The following is a 23,950-nucleotide window of genomic DNA, read 5'->3' on the forward strand; positions in this document are numbered from 1 at the left end:
CCATCCCTTGTCCCGGGTAGCATATTGTCCTCACCCATCTGTGGAGAGAATATAATAACATAATTTTAGTTACCAGAATCAACAGATTCGCACGATAGGAATTCAAGAATGTGAAGTTTTTCCTAAAGATTCTACAACCTCTCGAAGATAAGTACAGACTTCTCCGTACCGATCAGCAAGACTCTACTAAACCCGCTCATGACTCGTAAGACCTATGTAACCTAGGCTCTGATACCAACTTCTCACGACCCTAAAACCGACCAGATCATGATGGTTCCTATCATGAAACTAGGCCAGCCAACACTAATCCCAAATCAAACTAGTGTTTATTTAAAGATATTTTAAGCCATTAGTTAATAAAATTTCATAACATAAGTAAAAATGACAGGTGTGAAAAAAACAACACAAGCTCGACATCGGGGTGTCACAAGTCACGAGTATCTACTAAGGTCTGTCTAAGTACAATATAGACTATCATAGTCTAGAAACAAAGATACTAAAAGTAGTCTTAGGGAGATAAGAGGGAGAATATCAAGGCTGCGATCACCATGCAGCTACCTTGCCGACTCTAGGTATCCGCGATGGATGATGGATCAGCGCTTGCTATCACGTCCCAAAACTCCTAGATCTGCACACTAGGTGCAAGGAGTAATGTGAGTACACCAACTCAGTAGGTAATAAAAGTATATGAAAACTGAGCAGTAAGAAATCAGATGATTCCACGTCAAAGCACTATAGTAAGTACAATATGTTTTCAAAACAGTATAAAAATCAATTATCTCATTAAACTCCAATTTCAGTAAAAGTTCTTTCAAAATGTCTTTCTAACAAATTCAAAAGAGAATCAATAAAGTTTAGAGCAAAAATGATGATAGTATCAAATAGAACCAGCCCCTCGAAAACCTCACAATCACTCATAATCCGCCCGTCGGGCACAACATGAATCAAGAACAGCCCATCAGGCAACATCATATCACTCACTCTGGGTACCCGCGCTCACTGGGGGTGTACAGACTCCGGAGGGGCTCCTACAGCCTAAGCGCTAACACAAGCCATCTCATGGCATAATAAATCAGGCCCTCGACCTCTTATATATCACAAAGCAACACAATATGTTGCGGCGCGCAGCCCAATCTTATGATATCCTCACATCACAGGCCATCGGCCTTACTCAGTCAGAAACCTCTCAAGACACTCGGGCTAACAGTAAAATAGGATGTTTAACCCAAAATATCTTTTATGCATCAAATCAGACTAAATAAGACTAATTTATGAAATCAGTAAAACATAGCACGACTGAGTATAGATATTAAATCAAAACAGTGAGGAACATTAGTAAAGAAATCCCCTGAGGTCCAAACAGTTGGCACATGCCAGCCCAAAACATAGTAATACTTTCTAACATATGGTAGTATCAAGTAGTTTCAGTCAAATGTAACTTAATAGTTGCTACGGGACGGACCAAGTCACAATCCCCAACGCTGCACGCCCATGACGCTCGTCATCTAGCGTGTGCGTTACCTCAAAATAGTGAGACGAATGAATTCCGGGGTTTCATACCCCTAGGACAACATTTACAATTATTACTTACCTCAAACCGGACCAAACTCTAACCCGCGATGCCTTTGCCTCTAGACTCGGCCTCCAAATGCTCTAAATCTAACCAAAATCAATATTACATCATTAATATATGCTAGAGGAGTAAAGCCCATGCAAAAATTTTCAAATTAAATAAAAAATCTCGGAATTGGCCAAACCCGACCCCGGGCCCAGGTCTTGGAATCCGATAAAAATTACAAAACTAGAAAGTACGTTCACTAACGAGTCTGCCTATATCAAATTCATCAAATTCCGATATGAAATGGCCATTCAAATCCCCAAAATCACTCTCCAAATTTTCTTTCATTTTTCCCAATTTTCACTAAAAATTCCCAATTTATATGATAGAAATCAAGACACAATCATGGAATTTAACCAAATCTGAGTGAAGAACACTTACCCTAATTACTCCTCTGAAAATCCCCTCCAAAATCACCTTCTCCTGAGCTCTCTATCGAATTTAGAAATTATGAACTCAAACCCTCGTTTTTGAACTTAAACATTCTGCCCAGTTATTTCCTTTATCGCGATCGCGGAATTAGCCTTGCGATTGCGAAGCACAATAATAGACTGCCCCTCATTTAACCTTGCGCGATCGGTAAGGTTCCACGCATTCGCGAACTTAAGCCACACAGACGTACGCGATGGCGACCTCCTTCACGCGGTCGCATAGAGCAACCGTTTAAACAGATCACCAGCTCACTTCCTTCTATGCGAACACGACACCGGCCACGCGTTCGCGAAGCACAACCTCAGACAAAAATGCGATTGCGACCTCATCTCTGTGATCACATAGAACAAATCCACCTCTGCCTCAATTAAGCCTACGCTATCGCGAACTCCTCTTCGTGATCGCGAAGAATAACTCTTTTGCAACAGAAAACCAGCAAAATCTGCTAACTTCTCAAGTCCAAAAATGTCCCGTTAGGCATTCGAATCACACCCGAGGCCCTCAGAACCTCAACCAAACATACCAGCAAGTCACACATCACTGTTCAAACATATTCAAACCTTCGGAACGCTCAAAATAACATCAAAATACCAAATCATCCTCGGATTCGAGCCTAAGGATTTCCAAACTTCTGAATTTCGCAAACGATGCCGAAACCTATCAAACTTCACCCGAATGACCTGAAATTTTTCAACCATGTAACAAATAAAATCATGGACCTAATCCAATTTCAGCAATTCCATTCCGACCTGATTTCAAGATTTCCACTACCGACCGAAAAACGCCAAATTTCCAATTTCGTCATTTCAAGCCTAAATTTACCACGGACCTCCAAAATACATTCCGACTACCCTCTTAAGTCCAAAATCATCTAACGAAGCTATCCGAACCATCAGAATTCACATCGGAGACCTTCTACATATAAGTCAACATCCGGTTTACTTTTCCCATTAAAGCTCCTAAATTAGAGACTAAGTGTCTCATATCACTCCAAGACCATTCCGAACACAGAACAACGAACCCAATATGATGAAATATAGTTGAAAAATATATAAGGAAACAGAAATGGGGGAAACGGGGCTGAAACTCATGAAACGACCGACCGAATCGTTACACACGGTCCCTTTTTACTAGCATTGCATTATCTCAAACTATCCTGTAATGGAACCCTCAGATGTTCTTTATTTTTAGCATAGACAAAGCTCATCCAGAAAGGTTCACATCGCCTTTTTTGAATAAACTTCACAGTAACCAGTTGATGATCCTTTGCTATGACAGTAGCCTCAAACTCAGCAGACCAAAACAACCAAATTTTACCATTAACATTAGCCCTACACTTCTCCAAACCCAATGTTCTTCTACGCTGCTCAATTTGTGTAGCTTCAACAAATGGCTCCTGAACTGAAACGATCTTAATCTTGTACAATTTTACTAAAAAAATTAATCTTGCGAAAGCCCCTCTGGTCTTAACACCCCTCATATTCCATATGATCGTCTCAATCATGGGGGTGTTTAGTGGTTGGGGCACAACTTTGGGAAGCCTTTACTTTGGCTCTTGTTAAGGGGCTAATGATGATATCCTTTCTAAATTCTTTTTTTCTTTGGGTAGATTTTCTTTCATGATAAGATCATTTCTTTATTTTATAATAGCATCATCAGCGTCTACTCCGTTCCAGGAAGAGCCAGGAACAAAAGGCTTGACAAGTTCTTCCTCATCTGTTGAATTGCATTCCTCGTACTCATCCACCTCTTCAGATCCACTATCTTCATCTCGATTAGCATCAACAGTATTGCCAGCCTCCTCTGTATCCAATTGGGGCCCATAGATGAATTTGTTCCTCTTTAATCTTCACTTCACTATTTAACATTAAAAAAAAGGAAAAGAAAAACATGAACAAAACTAGGAGTAACTAATTAGACATCTATATCCACTTGCTTTATCGTTTTCTTCTGGAAAAATATACTCATACGACGTAGTAAGTTCTTTTTCCTTCTAACAAAATTGCATGTCATCACTACATGCTACGTTTCTAAAGCTAAACTGGGTACATTTTTCTTTACACCTCTACTTGCTTTCTCAGAGATAGCTTATATATAATTTTTAGTCTTTTTAACTTTTATGATAGTGATTAATAAAGGCTCTTGTTCTTTATCCCTACCAGCAATTGCATTAACAGTTTGTAGTTTGTCACTAAAAATTGGAGAAATATATAGTATCTTTAAATAAGTTTATTATGACTTAAATATGGTTTCAGATAAGATGAAGTTGGAATTGCGTAAAAATGAGAAATATTTGCAAGTCTTCTACCCACATGGAATATTGTCTNTGACCGGGTGGGTGGTGAAGGTAACTAGTGCTGAAGTCGATGGCTAACTCCTCTAATGTGGCGGACGCCCATGAAGACTAGGACACTGCCTCTACATATGCCCCAGCTCTCCATACTCATAACAACCCCTTGGTGCCAGAGACGTGGACTGAAGGGAACCCTTAGCACCGGGATTACTAGCAGAAGAACCTGACATGGAAGAGCCCTGAACTGATAGACCACGGGACGAACTCTGGCTGGTAAGGCACTGAGTGTTGAATGGCCCTGATGAGAACTATGAGAACCGTGGCTCGATGATGCCCCATGATAAACTGGGCGAGCTGACTGAGCATGTTTTAATGGACGACCTCTGCCATGCTGAAACTGACCTCTATGAGGAGCACCACCGAATCCACCCTGACCACGAGGCCCTTGGCCTCCCTCTCAACCCTCTCCTGAACAAAAACTATCTCAATCTGTCGAGTTATGTCAACAACCTCATCAAAAGTAGCACCAAATACTCTCTCTCTGGTCATAAGCAACCGAAGCTGAAAACCGAGGTCGTCTATAACCCTCCCGATCCTCTCCCGGTCTGTGGGTACCAACCAGACCGCATGAGGAGCCAACTCGGAAAACCGCATCTCATACTGTGTCACAGACCTATCACCCTGATGAAGCTGCGCGAACTACCTGCGTAACTCCTCTCGAATGGAGAAGTGTTGCCAAGAAAGGGGCGCTACGCCAATCGGCCTATGCCTCTCGTAAGCCTTCCACTAACTAAGTACAGTCCGGGAGAACTGAAAAGTAGTGAACGAAACCCCACTGGTCTCCAGAATACCAGCGTCCGAAGCATCCTCTAACATTTATCCAAGAAACCCTATGCATCCTCACCCTCAACACCATTAAACGACGGAGGATGAAGTCAACCAAACCTCTCCAACCTGCGCTACTCGTCCTCTAGCATAATAGGAGCTACATAGTACTGAGTAGCTGTAACCGGTCGGGGTCGAGGCGCCCCCGGTGTCTGAAGTCCCTGCAGGACTTGGGCAGGTGTGCGAGCGGCGGGAGTCTGGGTGCCTCCCCCAGGTTGAGAAGTAGTTGCGGCCGTAGTAACTGAGACCGCCTGAACCAAGCCAGTGCACACTGATAAAATCTTAGCTAGGGCCTCCTAAAGGCCTAGGATAACAATAGGCACAACCGGTGCCTGAGTTGGTACTCCTGGAGCGTCGGCAACTGGGACCTGATCATGAACTGGGCCGGTTGGTGGATCCGCAGGTGCTGCCCTAACTGTTGTGCGGGCTACACCCCTGCCCCTACCACGGCCTCGACCGAGTCCTCGGTTTCTAGATGTACCAACTGATGAGACTGGTGGTCGTCCATCCTGTCCGGTAGCATATGTCCTCACCATCTGTGAGAGAATATAATAACAGAAGTTTAGTTACCAGAATCAACAAATTCACACGATAGGAATTCAAGAATGTGAAGTTTTTCCTAAAGGTTCTACAACCTCTCGAAGATAAGTACACACTTCTCCGTACCGATTAGCAAGACTCTACTAAACCCGCTCATGACTCGTAAGACCTATGTAACCTAGGCTCTGATACCAACTTCTTACGACCCTAAAACCGACCCGATCATGATGGTGCCTATCATGAAACTAGGCCAGCCAACACTAATCCCAAATCAAACTAGTGTTTATTTAAAGACATTTTAAGCCATTAGTTAATAAAATTTCATAACATAAGTAAAAATGACAGGTGCGAAAAAAACAACACAAGCCCGACATCGGGGTGTCACAAGTCACGAGTATCTACTAAGGTCTGTCTAAGTACAATATAAACTATCATAGTCTAGAAACAAAGATACTAAAAATAGTCTTAGGGAGATAAGAGGGAGAATATCAAGGCTGCGATCGCCATGCAGCTACCTTGCCGACTCTAGGTATCCGCGATGGATGATGGATCAGCGCTTGCTATCACGTCCCAAAACTCCTGGATCTGCACACAAGGTGCAGGGAGTAATGTGAGTACGCCAACTCAGTAGGTAATAAAAGTATATGAAAACTGAGCAGTAAGAAATCAGATGATTCCACGTCAAAGCACTATAGTAAGTACAATATGTTTCCAAAACAGTATAAAAATCAATTATCTCATTAAACTCCAATTTCAGTAAAAGTTCTTTCAAAATGTCTTTCTAACAGTTTCAAAAGAGAATCGATAAAGTTTAGAGCAAAAATGATGATAGTCATAAATAGACCCTCGGTCAAGACATGTGTCGTAAACCGCCCCTCTGGCATAATATCAAATAGAACCAGCCCCTCGAAAACCTCACAATCACTCATAATCCGCCCCTCGGGCACAACATGAATCAAGAACAGCCCATCAGGCAACATCATATCACTCACTCTGGGTACCCGCGCTCACTGGGGGTGTACAGACTCCGGAGGGGCTCCTACAGCCTAAGCGCTAACACAAGCCATCTCGTGGCATAATAAATCAGGCTCTCGACCTCTTATATATCACAAAGCAATACAATATGTTGCGGCGCGCAGCCCAATCTCATGATATCCTCACATCACAGGCCATCAGCCTTACTCAGTCAGAAACCTCTCAAGACACTCGGGCTAACAGTAAAACAAGATGTTTAACCCAAAATATCTTTTATGCATCAAATCAGACTAAATAAGACTAATTTATGAAATCAGTAAAACATAGCACGACTGGGTATAGATATTAAATCAAAACAGTGAGGAACATTAGTAAAGAAATCCCCTGAGGGTCCAAACAGCTGGCACATGCCAGCCCAAAACATAGTAATACTTTCTAACATATGGTAGTATCAAGTAGTTTCAGTCAAATGCAACTTAATAGTTGCTACGGGACGGACCAAGTCACAATCCCCAACGTTGCACGCCCATGACGCTCGTCATCTAGCGTGTGTGTTACCTCAAAATAGTGAGACGAATGAATTCCGGGGTTTCATACCCCCAGGACAACATTTACAATTATTACTTACCTCAAACCGGACCAAACTCTAACCCGCGATGCCTTTGCCTCTAGACTGGGCCTCCAAATGCTCTAAATCTAACCAAAATCAATAATACATCATTAATACATGCTAGAGGAGTAAAGCCCATGCAAAAATTCTCAAATTAAATAAAAAATCTCGGAATTAGCCAAACCCGACCCCCGGGACCAGGTCTTGGAATCCGATAAAAATTACAAAACTAGAAAGTACGTTCACTAAGGAGTCTACCTATATCAAATTCATCAAATTCCGATATGAAATGGCCATTCAAATCCCCAAAATCACTCTCCAAATTTTCTTCCATTTTTCCCAATTTTCACTAAAAACTCCCAATTTATATGATAGAAATCAAGACACAATCATGGAATTTAACCAAATCTGAGTGAAGAACACTTGCCCTAATTACTCCTCTGAAAATCCCCTCCAAAATCACCTTCTCCTGAGCTCTCTATCGAATTTAGAAATTATGAACTCAAACCCTCGTTTTTGAACTTAAACATTCTGCCCAGTTATTTCCTTCATTGCGATCGCGAAGCAAAATAATGGACTGCCCCTCATTTAACCTTGTGCGATTGCGTAAGGTTCCACGCATTCGCGAACTTAAGCCACACAGACGTACGCGATGGCGACCTCCTTCACGCGGTCGCATAGAGCAACCCCTTAAACAGATCACCAGCTCACTTCCTTCTATGCGAACTCGACACGGGCCACGCGTTCGCGAAGCACAACCTCAGACAAAAATGCGATTGCGACCTCATCTCTGCGATCGCATAGAACAACTCCACCTCTGCCCCAATTAAGCCTACGCTATCGCGAACTCCTCTTCGTGATCGCGAAGAATAACTCTTTTGCAACAGAAAACCAGCAAAATCTGCTAACTTCTCAAGTCCAAAAATGTCCCGTTGGGCATTCGAATCACACCCGAGGCCCTCGGAACCTCAACCAAACATACCAACAAGTCACACATCACCATTCAAACATATTCAAACCTTCGGAATGCTCAAAATAACATCAAAATACCAAATCATCCTCGGATTCGAGCGTAAGGATTTCCAAACATCTGAATTTCGCAAACGATGCTGAAACCTACCAAACTTCACCCGAATGACCTGAAATTTTTCAAACACGTAACAAATAAAATCACGGACCTAATCCAATTTCAGCAATTCCATTCCGACCCCGATTTCAAGATTTCCACTGCCGACCGAAAAACGCCAAATTTCCAATTTCGCCATTTCAAGCCTAAATCTACCACGAACCTTCAAAAAACAATCCGACCACGCTCTTAAGTCCAAAATCATCTAACGAGGCTATCCGAACCATCAGAATTCACATCGGAGACCTTCTACACATAAGTCAATATCCGGTTTACTTTTCCCACTAAAGCTCATAAATTAGAAACTAAGTGTCTCATATCACTCCAAGACCATTCCGAACACAGAACAACCAACCCGATGTGATGAAATACAGTTGAACAACATATAAGGAAACAGAAATGGGAGAAACGAGGCTGAAACTCATGAAACGACCGATCGAATCGTTACACACGGTCCCTTTTTGCTAGAATTGCATTATCTCAAACTATCCTGTAATGGAACCCTCAGATGTTCTTTATTTTTAGCATAGACAAAGCTCATCCAAAAAGGTTCCACATCGCCTTTTTTAATAAACTTCACAGTAACCAGTTGATGATCATTTGCTATGACAGTTGCCTCAAACTCAGCAGACCAAAACAACCAAATTTTACCATTAACATTAGCCCTACACTTCTCCAAACCCAATGTTCTTCTATGCTGCTCAATTTGTGTAGCTTCGAAAAATGGCTCCTGAACTGAAACAATCTTAATCTTGTATATTTTTACTAAAAAAATTAATCTTGCGAAAGCCCCTCTGGTCTTAACACCCCCTCATATTCCATATGATCGTCTCAATCATGGGGGTGTTTAGTGGTTGGGGCACAACTTTGGGATGCCTTTACTTTGGCTCTTCTTAAGGGGCCAATGATGGCATCCTTTCTAAATTCTTTTTTTCTTTGGGTAGATTTTCTTTCATGATAAGATCATTTCTATGTTTTATAATAGCATCATCAGCGTCTACTCTGTTCCAGGAAGAGCCAGGACCAAAAGCCTTGACAAGTTCTTCCTCATCTGTTGAATTGCATTCCTCGTACTCATCCACCTCTTCAAATCCACTATCTTCATCTCGATTAGCATCCACAGTATTGCCAGCCTCCTCTGTATCCAATTGGGCCCCATAGATGAATTTGTTCCTCTTTAATCTTCACTTCACTATTTAACATTAAAAAAAAGGAAAAGAAAAACATGAACAAAACTAGGAGTAACTAATTAGACATCTATATCCACTTGCTTTATCGTTTTCTTCTGGAATAATATACTCATAACGACGTAGTAAGTTCTTTTTCCTTCTAACAAAATTGCATGTCATCACTACATGCTACGTTTCTAAAGCTAAACTGGGTACATTTTTCTTTACACCTCTACTTGCTTTCTCAGAGATAGCTTATATATAATTTTTAGTTCTTTTTTAACTTTTATGATAGTGATTAATAAAGGCTCTTGTTCTTTATCCCTACCAGCAATTGCATTAACAGTTTGTAGTTTGTCACTAAAAATTGGATAAATATATAGTATCTTTAAATAAGTTTATTATGACTTAAATATGGTTTCAGATAAGATGAAGTTGGAATTGCGTAAAAATGAGAAATATTTGCAAGTCTTCTACCCACATGGAAATATTGAATACAGAATCATAAACTACAAAAAAGCACAAATGATTCGACATTTCAGAAATATTGAAGTCGTTCTTATTTGTTGATTCTTCACTTCTCTATCTAATTACATCAAGCAAAAAAAAAAAAAAAAAAAAAAAAAAGGAAAAGAAAAACACGAAGAAAACGAACTAAGAGGGAGGGGGTTTGAGCAACTAGCACACTATACACCTTTTTCTTCTAACAAATTGCGTGTCATCACTCCATGCCACACTTCTAAAGCAAGATCTTTTTTCTTTAATTTACACATCTATTTGCTTTCTCACTGCAATAGGAATTCTAACAAAATGCTTGCCATCACTCCACGCCAAACTTCCAAAGGTAAATTTAGTACTACTTTGGTGAGTAGATGTGATTTTGACCTCAAAAGAAATCTTCTTTGTCAAGACATGTGGACTTACTTTAATAGCAGTATTTCTCGGAGGTTTCACCAATACTTTGTATATGGAGTTGACATTTCCAACATTTGTAACAGTTCTCTTGACAGTAACTGAGTTCTTGAGGTTTGGAATAGATATTGAAGGGAGATTCAAATCCAACCTAGAGGGGACTTTTATCGGACATACAATGCCTCCTGCTGCAGTTGAATTTTTGCTAGAGGATAAATATGTAGTTGCATTATAAACCATCTCATTACTATAACCTAAGCTACAAAGATAATTCAAATAATCATCTTTATCCATGTCATAGACTAAGCCAGGATCTGTTGCTCCATTCGGATTACAAATTCCACCTCCGAAATCAAATGGATCAGCTAGTTTGTCTCCTGCTCCTTCTGAAAAGATTTCAGATGTATATGTGTCCTCGTTCCATGCTACACGTACAGTTAAAATATTTGTTATTACATCTGACATCGCCAAAAGATAAAAAGGCTACTTGAACTATATATCGTTTTTATTGGTTTTATTATAATATGTTTATGCCAAAAGTTTCAAAGTAGAATTACTTTAATTTGTTTACAGAAATGCAGTATCAAAAGTCAAAATAAAGGTTATCTTAGCACAAGATTGAGATTTCGATAAATAGAAAATTGGATTTTTTTTTTTTACACCAGTAGGGTATGTAATTTAAAACCATATGAAAAGATGTTGAAAGGAAGGAAAGACTATGTATTTCAAAGTTTACTTATGGATACTGACGGTATAAATTTGCTTATGCATTGTCAGATTTAAAGTAATCTATAACAATAGATAATTATTTATAATAAGTTGATAACCTAAAAAACTTAGGAAACAACATGTTTTAAATAGGTTAAAATACACTGGTAGTGCAAATATAACGCATCTAGGTTACACTATTTTCTCAATGAAACAACATAAGATATGAGTTTAGGTTATACACAATAATAGTGTATAAGTTTTTTTAACAATGGTTAACGTAACTCTTCATACTTGATAGTTTAATATGATAACTTATAATTATTATAACAAGCTGGACTTCATATATAGTATAAAAATATTATCTACTTAAATCCATAAGATATTACCAGTAGTTACAAGTGCGGATTTGATAGCTGCAGGAGACCAATTAGGATGTGCGACTTTGAGGAGTGCAATAATCCCTGAGACATGAGGGGTTGCCATAGATGTTCCTGACTGAAGTTTGAATCCATTGTCTCCAGAACGAGGAATAAATGCTGCGAGTACATTTACACCAGGAGCAGCAACATCCGGCTACAATAATATTCGGTAAATTAAACTTATAAATAGGAAATGATTAAAGGAAACAATGCAACATAGAAATTTTTATATTTAGACATAAGAGACCCTTGTTGACGTATATCCTGTGAGAGCAGTTTTCATGTAAAAAAAATATATAACTATATATTTACCTTCAGAATTTCTGGGGTAAAGGAATTTGGGCCTCTCGATGAGAACTTAGGCACCTTTAGGATTGTCTTCTTACCCTCAAGAACTTCAGATCGGCCCAATTTAATTATAGGATCTTGGTTACTGTTGCAAACAGAAAAAGTCAATGCACTGATATATAACAACTAAAGGTGCTTTAACATGATATACAAGCCATTTACTAACTTCTTTTTCTAAAGAATGTTTGATGTAATGCTTATTTTCAGGACCCAAGAAGTCATACAAAGATCGATAAAAAACAGGAAGAAGAAAAAAAGGAGGAGGAGGAGAAATATTATATGCATACTTGGATTTACAATTTATAAAATAATCAACAATTTGGTTTCCTTGCTCGAAATCGATGGCAATAAATGGTATAGGGATACCAACAATTTGATTGAAGTCTTCGATTCCAGCAAGAGGGGGCATAGCATAAATAAAAGCCGAAACTCCTGTATTATTTAGTGCTATCAAGTATCCAACAATATCCGGTTTGGTTTCCGAGAAAAGCATGACAACTTTTCCTTTCACTTCATTGGCAATAGACATGACGTCTTTAGGACTGCAAATGGAAAATGAAATTGTTAACAAAATTAAATAATTAAGTTTAATTAAAATTTAGTAACTTGTTATCTGTATTATTGGATGATAAAATATACATTTCGCTTACTTTGTAATAAGGCCAGGAAAGACCAAAGGAGCAAAGTCACTCCTTCCCTTCCCTTTAATAAGTCCTTGACCCTACAATCACTCAAATTGTTTAAACGTCCATACTAGTAAGTACAAGAAAAAACTAAAAAAGTAATCATCAATTTAGTGATCAAAATTTTAACTGATGACAATAACAATAACTATTATGCGTCTATCCCAACCGAGATAGAGTAGATTATATGAGATATTGTTATTCATGATGCAACAAAACAACAACAACAACAACAAACTCGTCCCAAGGACGGACAATATCATATAAAAAAATTATTTCACTAGCATTATAGAAGTTCTCTACCTATATTTTCTACTAGCATATAAATCTCTAGCACATACACACACATATACACAAAAATATTATTTGACCAATCTACCTGTACGATTAAAGCTTAATCTCAACTTATTACAATTGATGTCGCTCATATAGATACTTTTCTTCTTTTGTGCCCTATTTCACGCTAGGTTTGAATAGATTCCAAAAGTTATAGGTTCGAGACAACTTTCTTTCATATTTTAAGCCTATCTCATCCCATTTTAACACTTCCACTCGAAATGATAAAAGTTTTAACATAACAGAAAAACCTTACTAGTATTGTCTTGTTGTTGCCAAGTGTTAAAGGAGTAACAATTTGTGTATCCTCGTTGCTAGCAGCAACCGTTATAAGCCACGGAGAAGTATTGGCGATAGTGTTTGAGTTAGGTCCACTATTTCCTCCAGCAGCAACAACAGGTATGCCATGGGATACTGCATGAAAAGATCCTATGCCCAATATACTATCGGCATGAACTTCAGCTAAGGTTAAAGGACCACCAGCAAGAGATGCTGATAATATATCAACCCCGTCTCTTATGGCATCATCAATAGCAGAAAGAATATCAGCACCACTAGAAAATGGCACACCTTTCGCGTTTTTCCAGGATACCTGTTAAAAACATAAGTAATATTATTAAAAAAGTAAACAAAAGTATTTTCTTCTTGTTAGTATTTAAGCTTTTAGCTGTAATGGTCACACCCTTCAAACAGTACCTTATAAATAGCTAATCGTGCAAGTGGTGCTCCTCCTCGTGTTGTCCCCATGTTAAGGCCATAGTATTCAAGATTGTTAACATAAGAACCAGCAGCTGTGTAGGCAACATGTGTACCATGTCCAGTGTTATCTAATGATGATAAATTATATAATTGCCTGGCCATTGTCTCGTTTAGTTTCCTTTCTTCCATCAATCCCTTTATGTACCAACGAGCTCCAATGATCTTTCTGTTACAATGTTTTGTGGCATCGAAGTTTCCTTCAGATATGCATTTACCTTTCCATCGAGATGGAATCGGACCTAGTCCCTCATCGTTAAATGCTTCCGAATCTCCCCGTATACCTACAAAGAGTTGGATCTTTTTAGAGTTAAAGTACTCTATGTTGCTTGGATCCTATAAATATGCCGCTGTCCCATGTTTGATCCAATACAGGTATGGCGATATCTTTGGAGGATCAAAACAATATATTTTTTAGTATGAACATTAGCTGGACCAAATTTTCTTAGGGGGATAGAAAAAATATAACAGTGAGGACAAAGGAGAAAACGCAAGATGTAAACCTGAATCTAGAACGCCAATGATTATTCCATCACCCTAGTTTGTTTTGTTCAGAAGATTGTTGGGGTTATTCTTAGAAAGACCCAAAAAATCCCAACTCCTTGATGTTTGAGTCTCGTAAACACGATTTTGTATAACTCGGACCACACCAGGTAATTCTGAAATGCAAAGAAAATATATCAACTAAGTGAAGAATGATGGAAATTTTAAATATCGAGAAACGTGTGATAGTGGAAATTAAATACCTCCAATTTGTTTGGCCTGAGAAGCAGTGAGCTTAGCAGCAAACCCAGAGAAGCCATGTCTATAGCTATATAACATCAGTTTTTTGGCTTCTTCCTTGCTGCATGACCAAAATACACGAGTTTAAGCTTTATATACTAAAAATGTTGTACAATAGTTTTTCACACTCAAGTCACTTATTCTCACGTGCATGTTAAGACAATAAATTTAGTATACCTATATTTATCGGCATAAATTAATTAAGTGATTATATCGCGTTAATTATCAGAATTACGATTCAAATAAATAATGGCATAATATGTAAACTTTCTTAAGTTGCTATTTTGTTTCTATAATATTGATCTAATACATAGACTTAAAATTCTTGAATATCGCTTCGTAAAAATAGTAACCTAATATACTATACATCAACTATTGATTGTATGAATATCTTTACATATTGTAGTGCAAAAATGATATCGTCCTATATGTAATATATATACATACCTCCCAGCCACTTGACCTAAAATGTCATGATGTGAATCAGTGATAAGTTCATGGTCATCGTGTGGCTTGTGACCCAAGCAGACGATGTAAAGCTGTAGATACAATCAAAAACAGTAAACAATCAATATCATATAAGTATTAGTTGTTCTTCATGGTCATTTTACATGAACAAATTAAAGAATATTCGATAAAATCAGAAGAAAGCTAACTATTCAAATCACTCGTGCATTATTCGGAAGATTGTGCACAGTAGAACTCTCTCTCCACGAAAATTAAGTTTCAAATATATTCTTGTCAATTTGTAAAAAAGTTTATATAAAATTCAAGAATATCCAAATTACCTTAGCCTGGGCATCGTCCGCTTTTGCGGTTATTTGACAAAAACAAGTGAATATTAACAAGAAAAATAAAAGAACAAGAGAAGAAGTTGGATTATTCATCTTTTTTGAGTCGAAAAACAATTCGTGGCTCATAATTTAAGTGTAAATATTAGCCATTCACTCGAATACGAGTAGATTAATGATGCTACTTTTACTCTTTAAAAATGGTATAATATTTTTCAATTTTTTAGAACGTATACTTTCTATTTTTTACGAGTGATAAGGCCAAGTGTTCCACTTGTTAAATGTAACTGAAGAAAATCAATAAAAGATAGGTTAAAATAACTTGGGCACTTCTTCATATCACTATATGGTATATGTATGATGTATTTTTTTTAAACTTTTCCCAGATTACCTCGGGGTGTTGTATTAGAAAAAAGAGGGAGTTTGTTGATACAACACGAGGGTAGAGCACACCCTTCAAAAAATGATGCATAGGCGATTATAAATAGATCGGCCCCTCTAAATAACAAATTGCAAAACTAGTCAACAAAAAAGTTGGCCTTGTCATATTTGTTCCTTATGCAAGGAACCTGATCTTTGTCCAGCAAAAATGGGCCTTTCGCCCGACTAGGCAGCTGGTGGTTAGGATAAAAGTAAGCAGGGTTGTTGATTGTTCAGTACCATATTAGCCAAGCAGTCCGCTAATTGCTTCTCCTCTCTATAGGAGTGACTAATCTGGATATGGATGTGTTGATAGCCTCTCTAATTGTATACGGTAAAAATCAGAGGGTTCGATTTTATGGTCAATATGACGCTTCATAAGTATGTATCCAGGAGGCTCAAGGCTCAGCTCGAGTTTCGACCCCGAGGGTTCTCAGTGCTCGACCTCGGGGCAGCGCAAATTGATGACCATGATGAACAAACGGGAAGTTTCCAAGGCACGTGGTTAAAGCTGACCAAGTCTATTAGGCTAGTACAAGCCCATACCATTGCATTAAATGGCTGTACTAGCCTCATATCGTATAATAAGTGCATATTTATTGTATTGGGATTCTCCCTCCTATATAAAGGGGATCTTATCATTTTGTAAAGCACACACAATATTAAATACAAGAACAAGAACATTCTGTGTTCTCTATCCTAAACATATTCTCCCTTGATTCTATTGCTTACATTTATTATATTACTTGCATTTATTGTATTTTTATTGATTGTTCTTCATTTATTACTCATCATTGATCATAAAGAGCTCTCATCAAGGCCCTTAGAACTGTTAGTTCTCCGTCGACTGTCCACAGCCTAACGCTTAGCTTAACCCCGAGGCCCCGTACAACCTAGCTCGAGGCCCTGATTCTCAGTCACTCGGTTTTCGTATCACACTACCTTGAAGCTCTTACCTTTATTTTTGTTTGACGCTTAGTATCTACTGCTTAACAACTAGCATAAAAATAAATCACGTATTTTTAGTACCACAAAATCAATCTAATTGTAATAACCATTTTCAAGATAAATAGTTTGGCGCCCACCGTGTGGGTAAAAATTATAGTGATTGTTTTCTTGCTGGTTTACTACATAACACAAGTTATCCTTCACGTTTTTTCTTGTCCAAGAATCTTTGACTTCAGGTCAAAATGTCTAACTCAGTGAATGCTCATGAAAATAACGGTCCTGAGGACCATGGAGAGAATGGTGTAGCTGTTTCAGGCATCGTAGTACCACCGCGAAACCCTGAGGACGCACCAGAACCAATTCCTGTGGACGTGGTCTCGGGCAATGCCCAACACGTCGATATAAGCTCCCACACTAACAGGAGTATACACCAAGAAAACCATTAAGAACCCTATTAAAACCCCGGCTCTGGAGAAACAAGAGGCTAGCCTTCACGTTACCTTCGAGATGTTACAGGCACAGCAATTAGCGATTGCTCAATTGCAAAGTCACCAAAAAATTCCAAGCACAACAGCACCGAAAATGGCTCCTCAAGCCGAACATGTACCAGAAAGATCAAGCAACAATGGGTCAGCAACCGACCCCTCCATCATAAAGATGCTCGAGGACCTCAAAAAGAGGATCGAATCGGGCGAGAAGAAGATAGAAGACAATGACAAGAAGGTGGAGACCTACAATTAAAGGGTCGATCAAGTTCCAGACGCACCCCAATCCTGAAGGGTGTAGATTCAAAGAAATTCGTACAAAAGCCATTCCCATAAAATACTGCTCCGAAGCCTACCCCGAAGAAATTCAGAATGCCCGATCTTCCGAAGTACAACAGAACCTCGGACCCCAACGAGCACGTCACTGCTTACACTTGTGCGGTAAAGGGTAACGACCTGAAGGACGACGAGATTAAATCTGTCCTATTGAAGAAATTTGGAGAAACACTTTCAAAAGGGGCCATTATGTGGTGTCACAACCTAGTCCCGAATTCAATAGATTCATTTGCCATGCTGGCAGATTATTTTATAAAGGCATATGCCGGTGCCATTAAGGTTGCTACAAGAAAATCTGACGTCTTCAAGATCAAACAAAGAGAAAACGAGATGTTTCGGGAGTTTGTATCTCGTTTCCAAATTGAGCGAATGGAATTACCACCAGTCTCCAATAACTGGGCAGTGCAGGCCTTCACCCAAGGTTTGAACGAAAGAAGCTCGGTAGCTTCAAAGCAACTAAAGCAGAACTTGGTGGAGTATCCTGTCGTGCCTTGGTCGGATGTCCATGTTGATACCCAATTTTTCCCTAAAATATTTTTCGAAATGCAAAACTATGCATTAGCATCAATGGGTATTTTTCCATAATTTTTACATCTTTAAATTAATTCATTTCATTTTTTTTGCAAAATTGCATCACAAATGAGTTTAGAACATGTCTTGATTTAATATTACTATTATAGGCCCGATTGAGTCCAAATTATTTCATAAATAGCCAAATTGATACATTTTGGCTATAATTGCAGTAAGCTTGAAATTATAGCCCATGCACACATTTTTCGTATTATTTTTACCAGAAACTAGTCATTTGCATTTTTAAACACTAAATAACTATTTTAAAAAACATGTCTATGCTTGAAATCTAATTTTTTATATTTAGTAATTATTTTACAAATTATTTTTAATCAATTGTTTGGGGTATTTAACAAATAGCCACGTATGTCCCAATTTTAACCCTTTTTATACCAGCCCAAAACCCCCTTAATGTTAAACCAAAACTAGCCCAAAACCCCTTAGGTTCAATCTGCATTCACCCGACCCAAATCCTTCGGCAAATCCTGGTCGTTGATCACTTTGATCAAACGGTCAGGATAGTTCCTACCATAATTAAACCTACCTACACACCCCAAGCCCTAATCATTCCCCCCCATACCCTACCGTCACCTGTTCCCTCGTCTCTCAAATGCTCTCTAACTCTAACCCTAATCCACCCTCGCCGTCACTCATCTATGGCCATTCGCAGTGGTTTCTCCCACCCCCAGGCCTCCAATGGCCTCTTCGCTAGTGGTATCACCATCTCCAGGGTCCTCAAGGGACCCGGGTTGGTCTGCTTACACCTTTGGTCTTTGCTCGCCTGTTTCAGGCTGTTCCGGTTTGATTTTGAGTAAGATCTTCCTATATCGCCTATGATCTATGGAGTTCTAAGCCTACTTCTTCATCTCTGTGATTGTTCTTCTCGAAACCCTAATTTTGGCCCTTTGAACATCTCATATCTGTGCAGGATCTGAGATAGATCGAATCTATCTCGTATGAGTTTTACAAGAACCTTCTGATTCTTCGCAAAGAACCTTCTAATTTACACATGGTTTTCCATTTTTTCTAAACTAGGGTTTCCGAAAATTTCTCTTTCCCAAACATTTGATAATTTTGAGTGTTTAATCTTCTGTATCTTATGTGTTTTAACCGATTTTGTAAGGTTTGCTCTAACCCTAACTCGTTTGTGCTAAAAACCCTAATTTTTCAACATTTTGCTTGGTTTCTTATTTAGTCTTGTACCGACTTTGTCTTATGCTTTGCTTCCTGTGATTTTTCTTTAGCGTAATTAGATGTCCTGTGATTTTTATCCTAATATGTCTCTACTAAGGTTCTTGGTTTGACTTTTCTATTGATTCTATGTTTCTATATTCATTTTTTGCCTATTCATGATAAACCCATATTTTTACCCTTTAATCAGTGTTGATTTGAATGCTTGATTTATAAATCTCTTTCCAGACTATTCCTTTCCTGTCTTATTTGAGATTGTCCGATACTTGCTGACTCTTCGCATGATTCTTTCCTTAATTAAACCATTGACCCCATATTATGAAGTTCTTTGTTTTAATTAAAACTCATTTCCTTAAATAAGATGTCTGATTCTTACTTTTTTACTCGGCCTGATTGAACTTGTTGACTTAATTAATTCCTGTCGTTACCGTTGGTTGATTTTCCTTAACTAAAGGAGAAAACTATACTGAATCTCGTGTAATTGATTGTGAAAATCCTTAATTACTGATTGTTGATTGCTTTACCTTATTTGCTCTACTCTTGAGCCACTACATAAACTCTCTTTATTTTAACCTCTAGACACGAACACTAGTTCCTCCACACTCTCACACTCGAAAAGGCTCTCTATTTTCTTCTGTTACTTGCAATTCTCACTAATCCAGCCAGCTGTAAGGCAAGGCTGGCTATTTGCACCATCTCTGCTCTATACTCTGTATTCTCTCCTTAACTGGTATGTCCTGATTCAATTCACATTCCAAAAACTATGTCTTTCTTTGTTGCTACAGTTCATAGATTGTGATTTCCAATTCTATTTGCTATTCTACTGTCATATGCTCAATGTGTAACCAACATGCTTAGATTACACTGCCTAATTATTGTATCACTCAGCATGTTTAAGTTTGTTCTGTTAAAAGCTACAACTAGTATACTATTTAGAATGCTCAATATGCTTTAGATAATTGCATGAATCCTATTTGTTCACTAGTATGTTCAAGCTGCATTGTTTGTTTACTGTCTCACCCATGTGTGTATTGGTCATGGTTAAAGACCTATGTATTCTCAGCATGTCTTTGTAACTAACTTGTCAATTTTATAACTTCTTGAGGAATCTGTGTATTTGTCTGCTATCACTAAGGTGCATTCTATGTGTCCCCCTACCCCTTTCTCCCTGTGTTAGGTCTGTTTGCCAAAGTGTTTTCTGGGGCTGTTCTGGGACTGGTATGCTGATTTCAAGATGTTCTTTTTATGTTTTTCCAATTACTGTTTTTACTCAAACCAGTACGGGTTTCCAGAATACTCTTTCATTCCTAAGACCTTCCTTATACTGTTTACCAAACTCTTTCAAATCATTATGCACTCTCACATTACTCTTAGATTACTAGGTCCTGCCCCTCTAGTATGTGTATTGCCTTGAGACCCTTAAGATCTCTCTGAACTCTGGCATATCAGGGTTGGCCCTTCCACACTGCACATAAATCAGTTCATTTGGAAAGGTCTGGGTGTGAGCACTGCCCGGGATCCTTGAGGTCCTTAGGGAACTTTGACACACCTAGACGTGAAATTGGCTATGGAACTTTGAGCACTTGAGGCTACTGAAGGCTTGGTAACTAATTTGGGCCTACTTCAGGCTCCCTATAGTTTAATTTATATTGTATTTTATGTAATTCATTCAATTCTTGTCCTGTAATAATTAATTGTAAACAAATATTGGGGTGACTAGTGAAAAGGGAGGGCAGTCGTATATTGTGGATAAAGTTGGGTAGTCAACATGCCTATAGGGTCTATTTTTGATGTGCTGTGTTAGCCAATCTGCCTATAGGTCTCTTGGTTGAAATGAATTCTACCTGCTCCATTTCATATAACTAGATATCATGCCTATATGATTTAAAATCAACTTTAATAAAAATCATGTCTATAGGGATTTCGCTTTGGTCAAATAAATTCTGCTTGTTTCGCCTTATGCTTTAATAGAAACCATGCCTATAGGATCTAAAATCAGTCTGACTTTAACTCACGCTTGTAAGTTCTGAATCAGATTAACTAACCTACTCGTTCCTTCAACAATGTGTTCATCAGTGTCACTAGAAAGCATGTCTATAGGATTCAAATTGCCCGTTTAAGATTTCTTACTGTTCTACTGCACGCCTGCTCAATGATTAGATACCATGTTCATAGGACATAACTATTACACGGCTAGGCAAGCCTATGAGCGATTAAAAATTCTGCAACCTATAAAATTACGCTATGTTATCTGGGACTGCTCATAATCAACATGTCAAAAATCAGTAGGCAAACCGAATATGCCTTTCACACTTTGGTCCTAACTCAATACTGCATATTCTCTGCCCACCTAGATATCCTATTTCAGGGCTTCTTTTAAATAACTGAAACTGTGTTTAAGACGTGCACTTGTTTGCTCTGTTTGTGGAGGTAAATGTGATCCTTTAATTGTTCTCTCTTCAGTGTAGTCCTAATTGTTTTGTTTGAATTTTTCTCCTTTAAGTGCCTTAGGATGGTCTAGAACTATCTGAATTAGAGGTCCTAAATACCTCCAGGGCCACAAGGAAGGGATGGGTAGTGCACGCATATGATATCGCTCAAGGTTGCTAGAACGCTTTAGGCTATGACCAAAGGGGAGGTAATTGGGTAGTATGGATATGATGGCTACGCGCTAATTCCACATGTAGCCCCTCATTGAGGAGTGATTACCGGGCATTGTGTGGGTATGATCCTGTAGGCTAACCAGCCTAGGACCCCGTTTCCCAATTCCATATGTGTTTAAAATTTATAAACTTTCTTCTCTTTACATATACATGTGCAATTTGTTCAAATTTCTCTCTTGCTCCCATTACCTGAATCGTACCTGTATTTAGAATATGAAAATATTCCCTTATTTGCAAATACGTGTTGAAAATGTTTACTTAATGACTGATTCATATAGGTTCGGCCGGGACCCATCGTTGTGGACCGCGAGGGGTGCCTAACACCTTCCCCTCAAGGTTATTTTGAGCCCTTACCCTAATCTCTGGTAATGCAAACTAGTTGCATGAGTTAATTACTCTAGGTGCCCTAACGCACCATAATCTGTTAGGTGGTGACTCTTCAAAATACCCAATTCCCAAAAGGAAAAGAGTTGTTCCCCATGAATATCGAAACTCGGACGTTCTCCGCACGGAGGAAAAAAGGGGCGTGACAGCATGGAAACTCTGCTAGGGATATATTTAGGCTCTTACCATAATGAACTTATTTTTATGAATCTGTTTAAGCATGATCTATCCACCGTACCCTTTCCCTTTTCTTAAATTTAACTGTTTATTTAAGCATTTATGATTTCTTTATTTTTCTGAAACTGACTTGTCGCTTTGTTTTCTTCTTCTGTAAATGTGATTCAATTATTAAATACTGCATTATCATTTTTACGTGCAAATACTTGACAACATGCTGTTACTGTTGCATATATCATACTCTACATCATATTCCACTCGTGCGTATCAAAATCCTATAGCAACGCTTGATGAGTGGTTGCGCTCTTCCAATTTATTACCCTTAAATTTGGAAAGGCTTATTCGCGGTAAAACTAGTCGATCAGCGGTGTAGTCGACGGTTTCGTGCCTTCCCCCTCAAGTTTTCCGCTTGAGGGTACCGGTCTAGACCCCCCGACATCCTAAGGTGGGAAGTTAGGATGGTAAGAAGTTGGTATCAGAGCTCTAGGTTTATAGGTGTTACGAGTCATAAGCAGGTTTAGTGTAGTCTTGTGGATCGTTACGGAGATGTCTATACATATCTTCAAGAGGGTACAGAACTGTAAGGAAAACTCTACTTGTTTTATTCCTTATCGTGCGAATTGGTTGAATTCGAAATCTTACCCTTTAACTTTGTATTCTCTCACAGCTGCTGGATCTGATGATTAGACATCCGCGCACCCTGCTAGAGCCGCGAGAGGGCGGAGACGGGGCAGAGGCCAAGGAAGGGCATGTGGTACAGTTAGAGCACCCGCCCAAGCTGCGACAGAGGAGCCACCAGTAGCTCCAGTTGGGGGACAGGTACCCGAGGCGCCTGTTGCCACCACTGCATTTCAGGCGACCCTTGAACAGTTCTTGAGCATGTTCAGTACTCTAGCTTAGGCAGGGTTGATTCTACTTACACCAACCACATCTTAGGATGGGGGGGGGGGAGCTTAGACTTCCGCGACCAGTACCTTAGAGCAGCGGATCCATGTTGATCAGGTCCCAGAGGTTATGCCAGCAAAACCTCTTGTTCTGGTTCAGCAGAGGTTAGAGCAGGGGCAGTTGAGGAGGAGAAGCTTAGACTTGAGATGTTCAAGAAGTAGCATCCTCCTACTTACAGTAGTTAGCTTCAGAGGATGCACATGGTTTTTTAGAAAAGTGCCATTGTATTCTGCGCACTATGGGTATTGTAGAGACAAGCGGAGTTACCTTTACTACATTCTAGCTGTTAGGAGCAGCATATCATTGGTGGTTGGCACACAAGGAGGGTAGCCCAGCCGATGCAGCTTCGGGATGCATGGTGCATGGAGTTTGAGCAGTTGTGCCAGGGTACCATGATAGTATTAGAGTTTGCCGTCAGATTTTGTGATTTGTCCCTGCGTGCAC

The 23,950-nt window shown here is 39.1% G+C and overlaps 1 protein-coding gene across 1 annotated transcript; it reads right to left on the reverse strand.

The window, feature by feature from the left end:
* LOC109233513 (subtilisin-like protease SBT3.9) lies at window positions 5,303–15,483 on the reverse strand. Its single transcript, XM_019399403.1, is given in 16 exon segments — window positions 5,303–5,479; window positions 5,555–5,737; window positions 9,066–9,209; window positions 9,481–9,617; window positions 10,057–10,080; window positions 10,431–10,985; window positions 11,658–11,844; window positions 12,003–12,123; window positions 12,326–12,580; window positions 12,689–12,759; window positions 13,314–13,649; window positions 13,754–14,097; window positions 14,317–14,472; window positions 14,560–14,657; window positions 15,044–15,135; window positions 15,385–15,483. Coding segments are annotated over 16 exon segments (2,979 nt in total).

Source organism: Nicotiana attenuata, chromosome 10 (assembly GCF_001879085.1).
Source record: "Nicotiana attenuata strain UT chromosome 10, NIATTr2, whole genome shotgun sequence".
Classification (NCBI taxonomy): Eukaryota; Viridiplantae; Streptophyta; class Magnoliopsida; order Solanales; family Solanaceae; genus Nicotiana; species Nicotiana attenuata.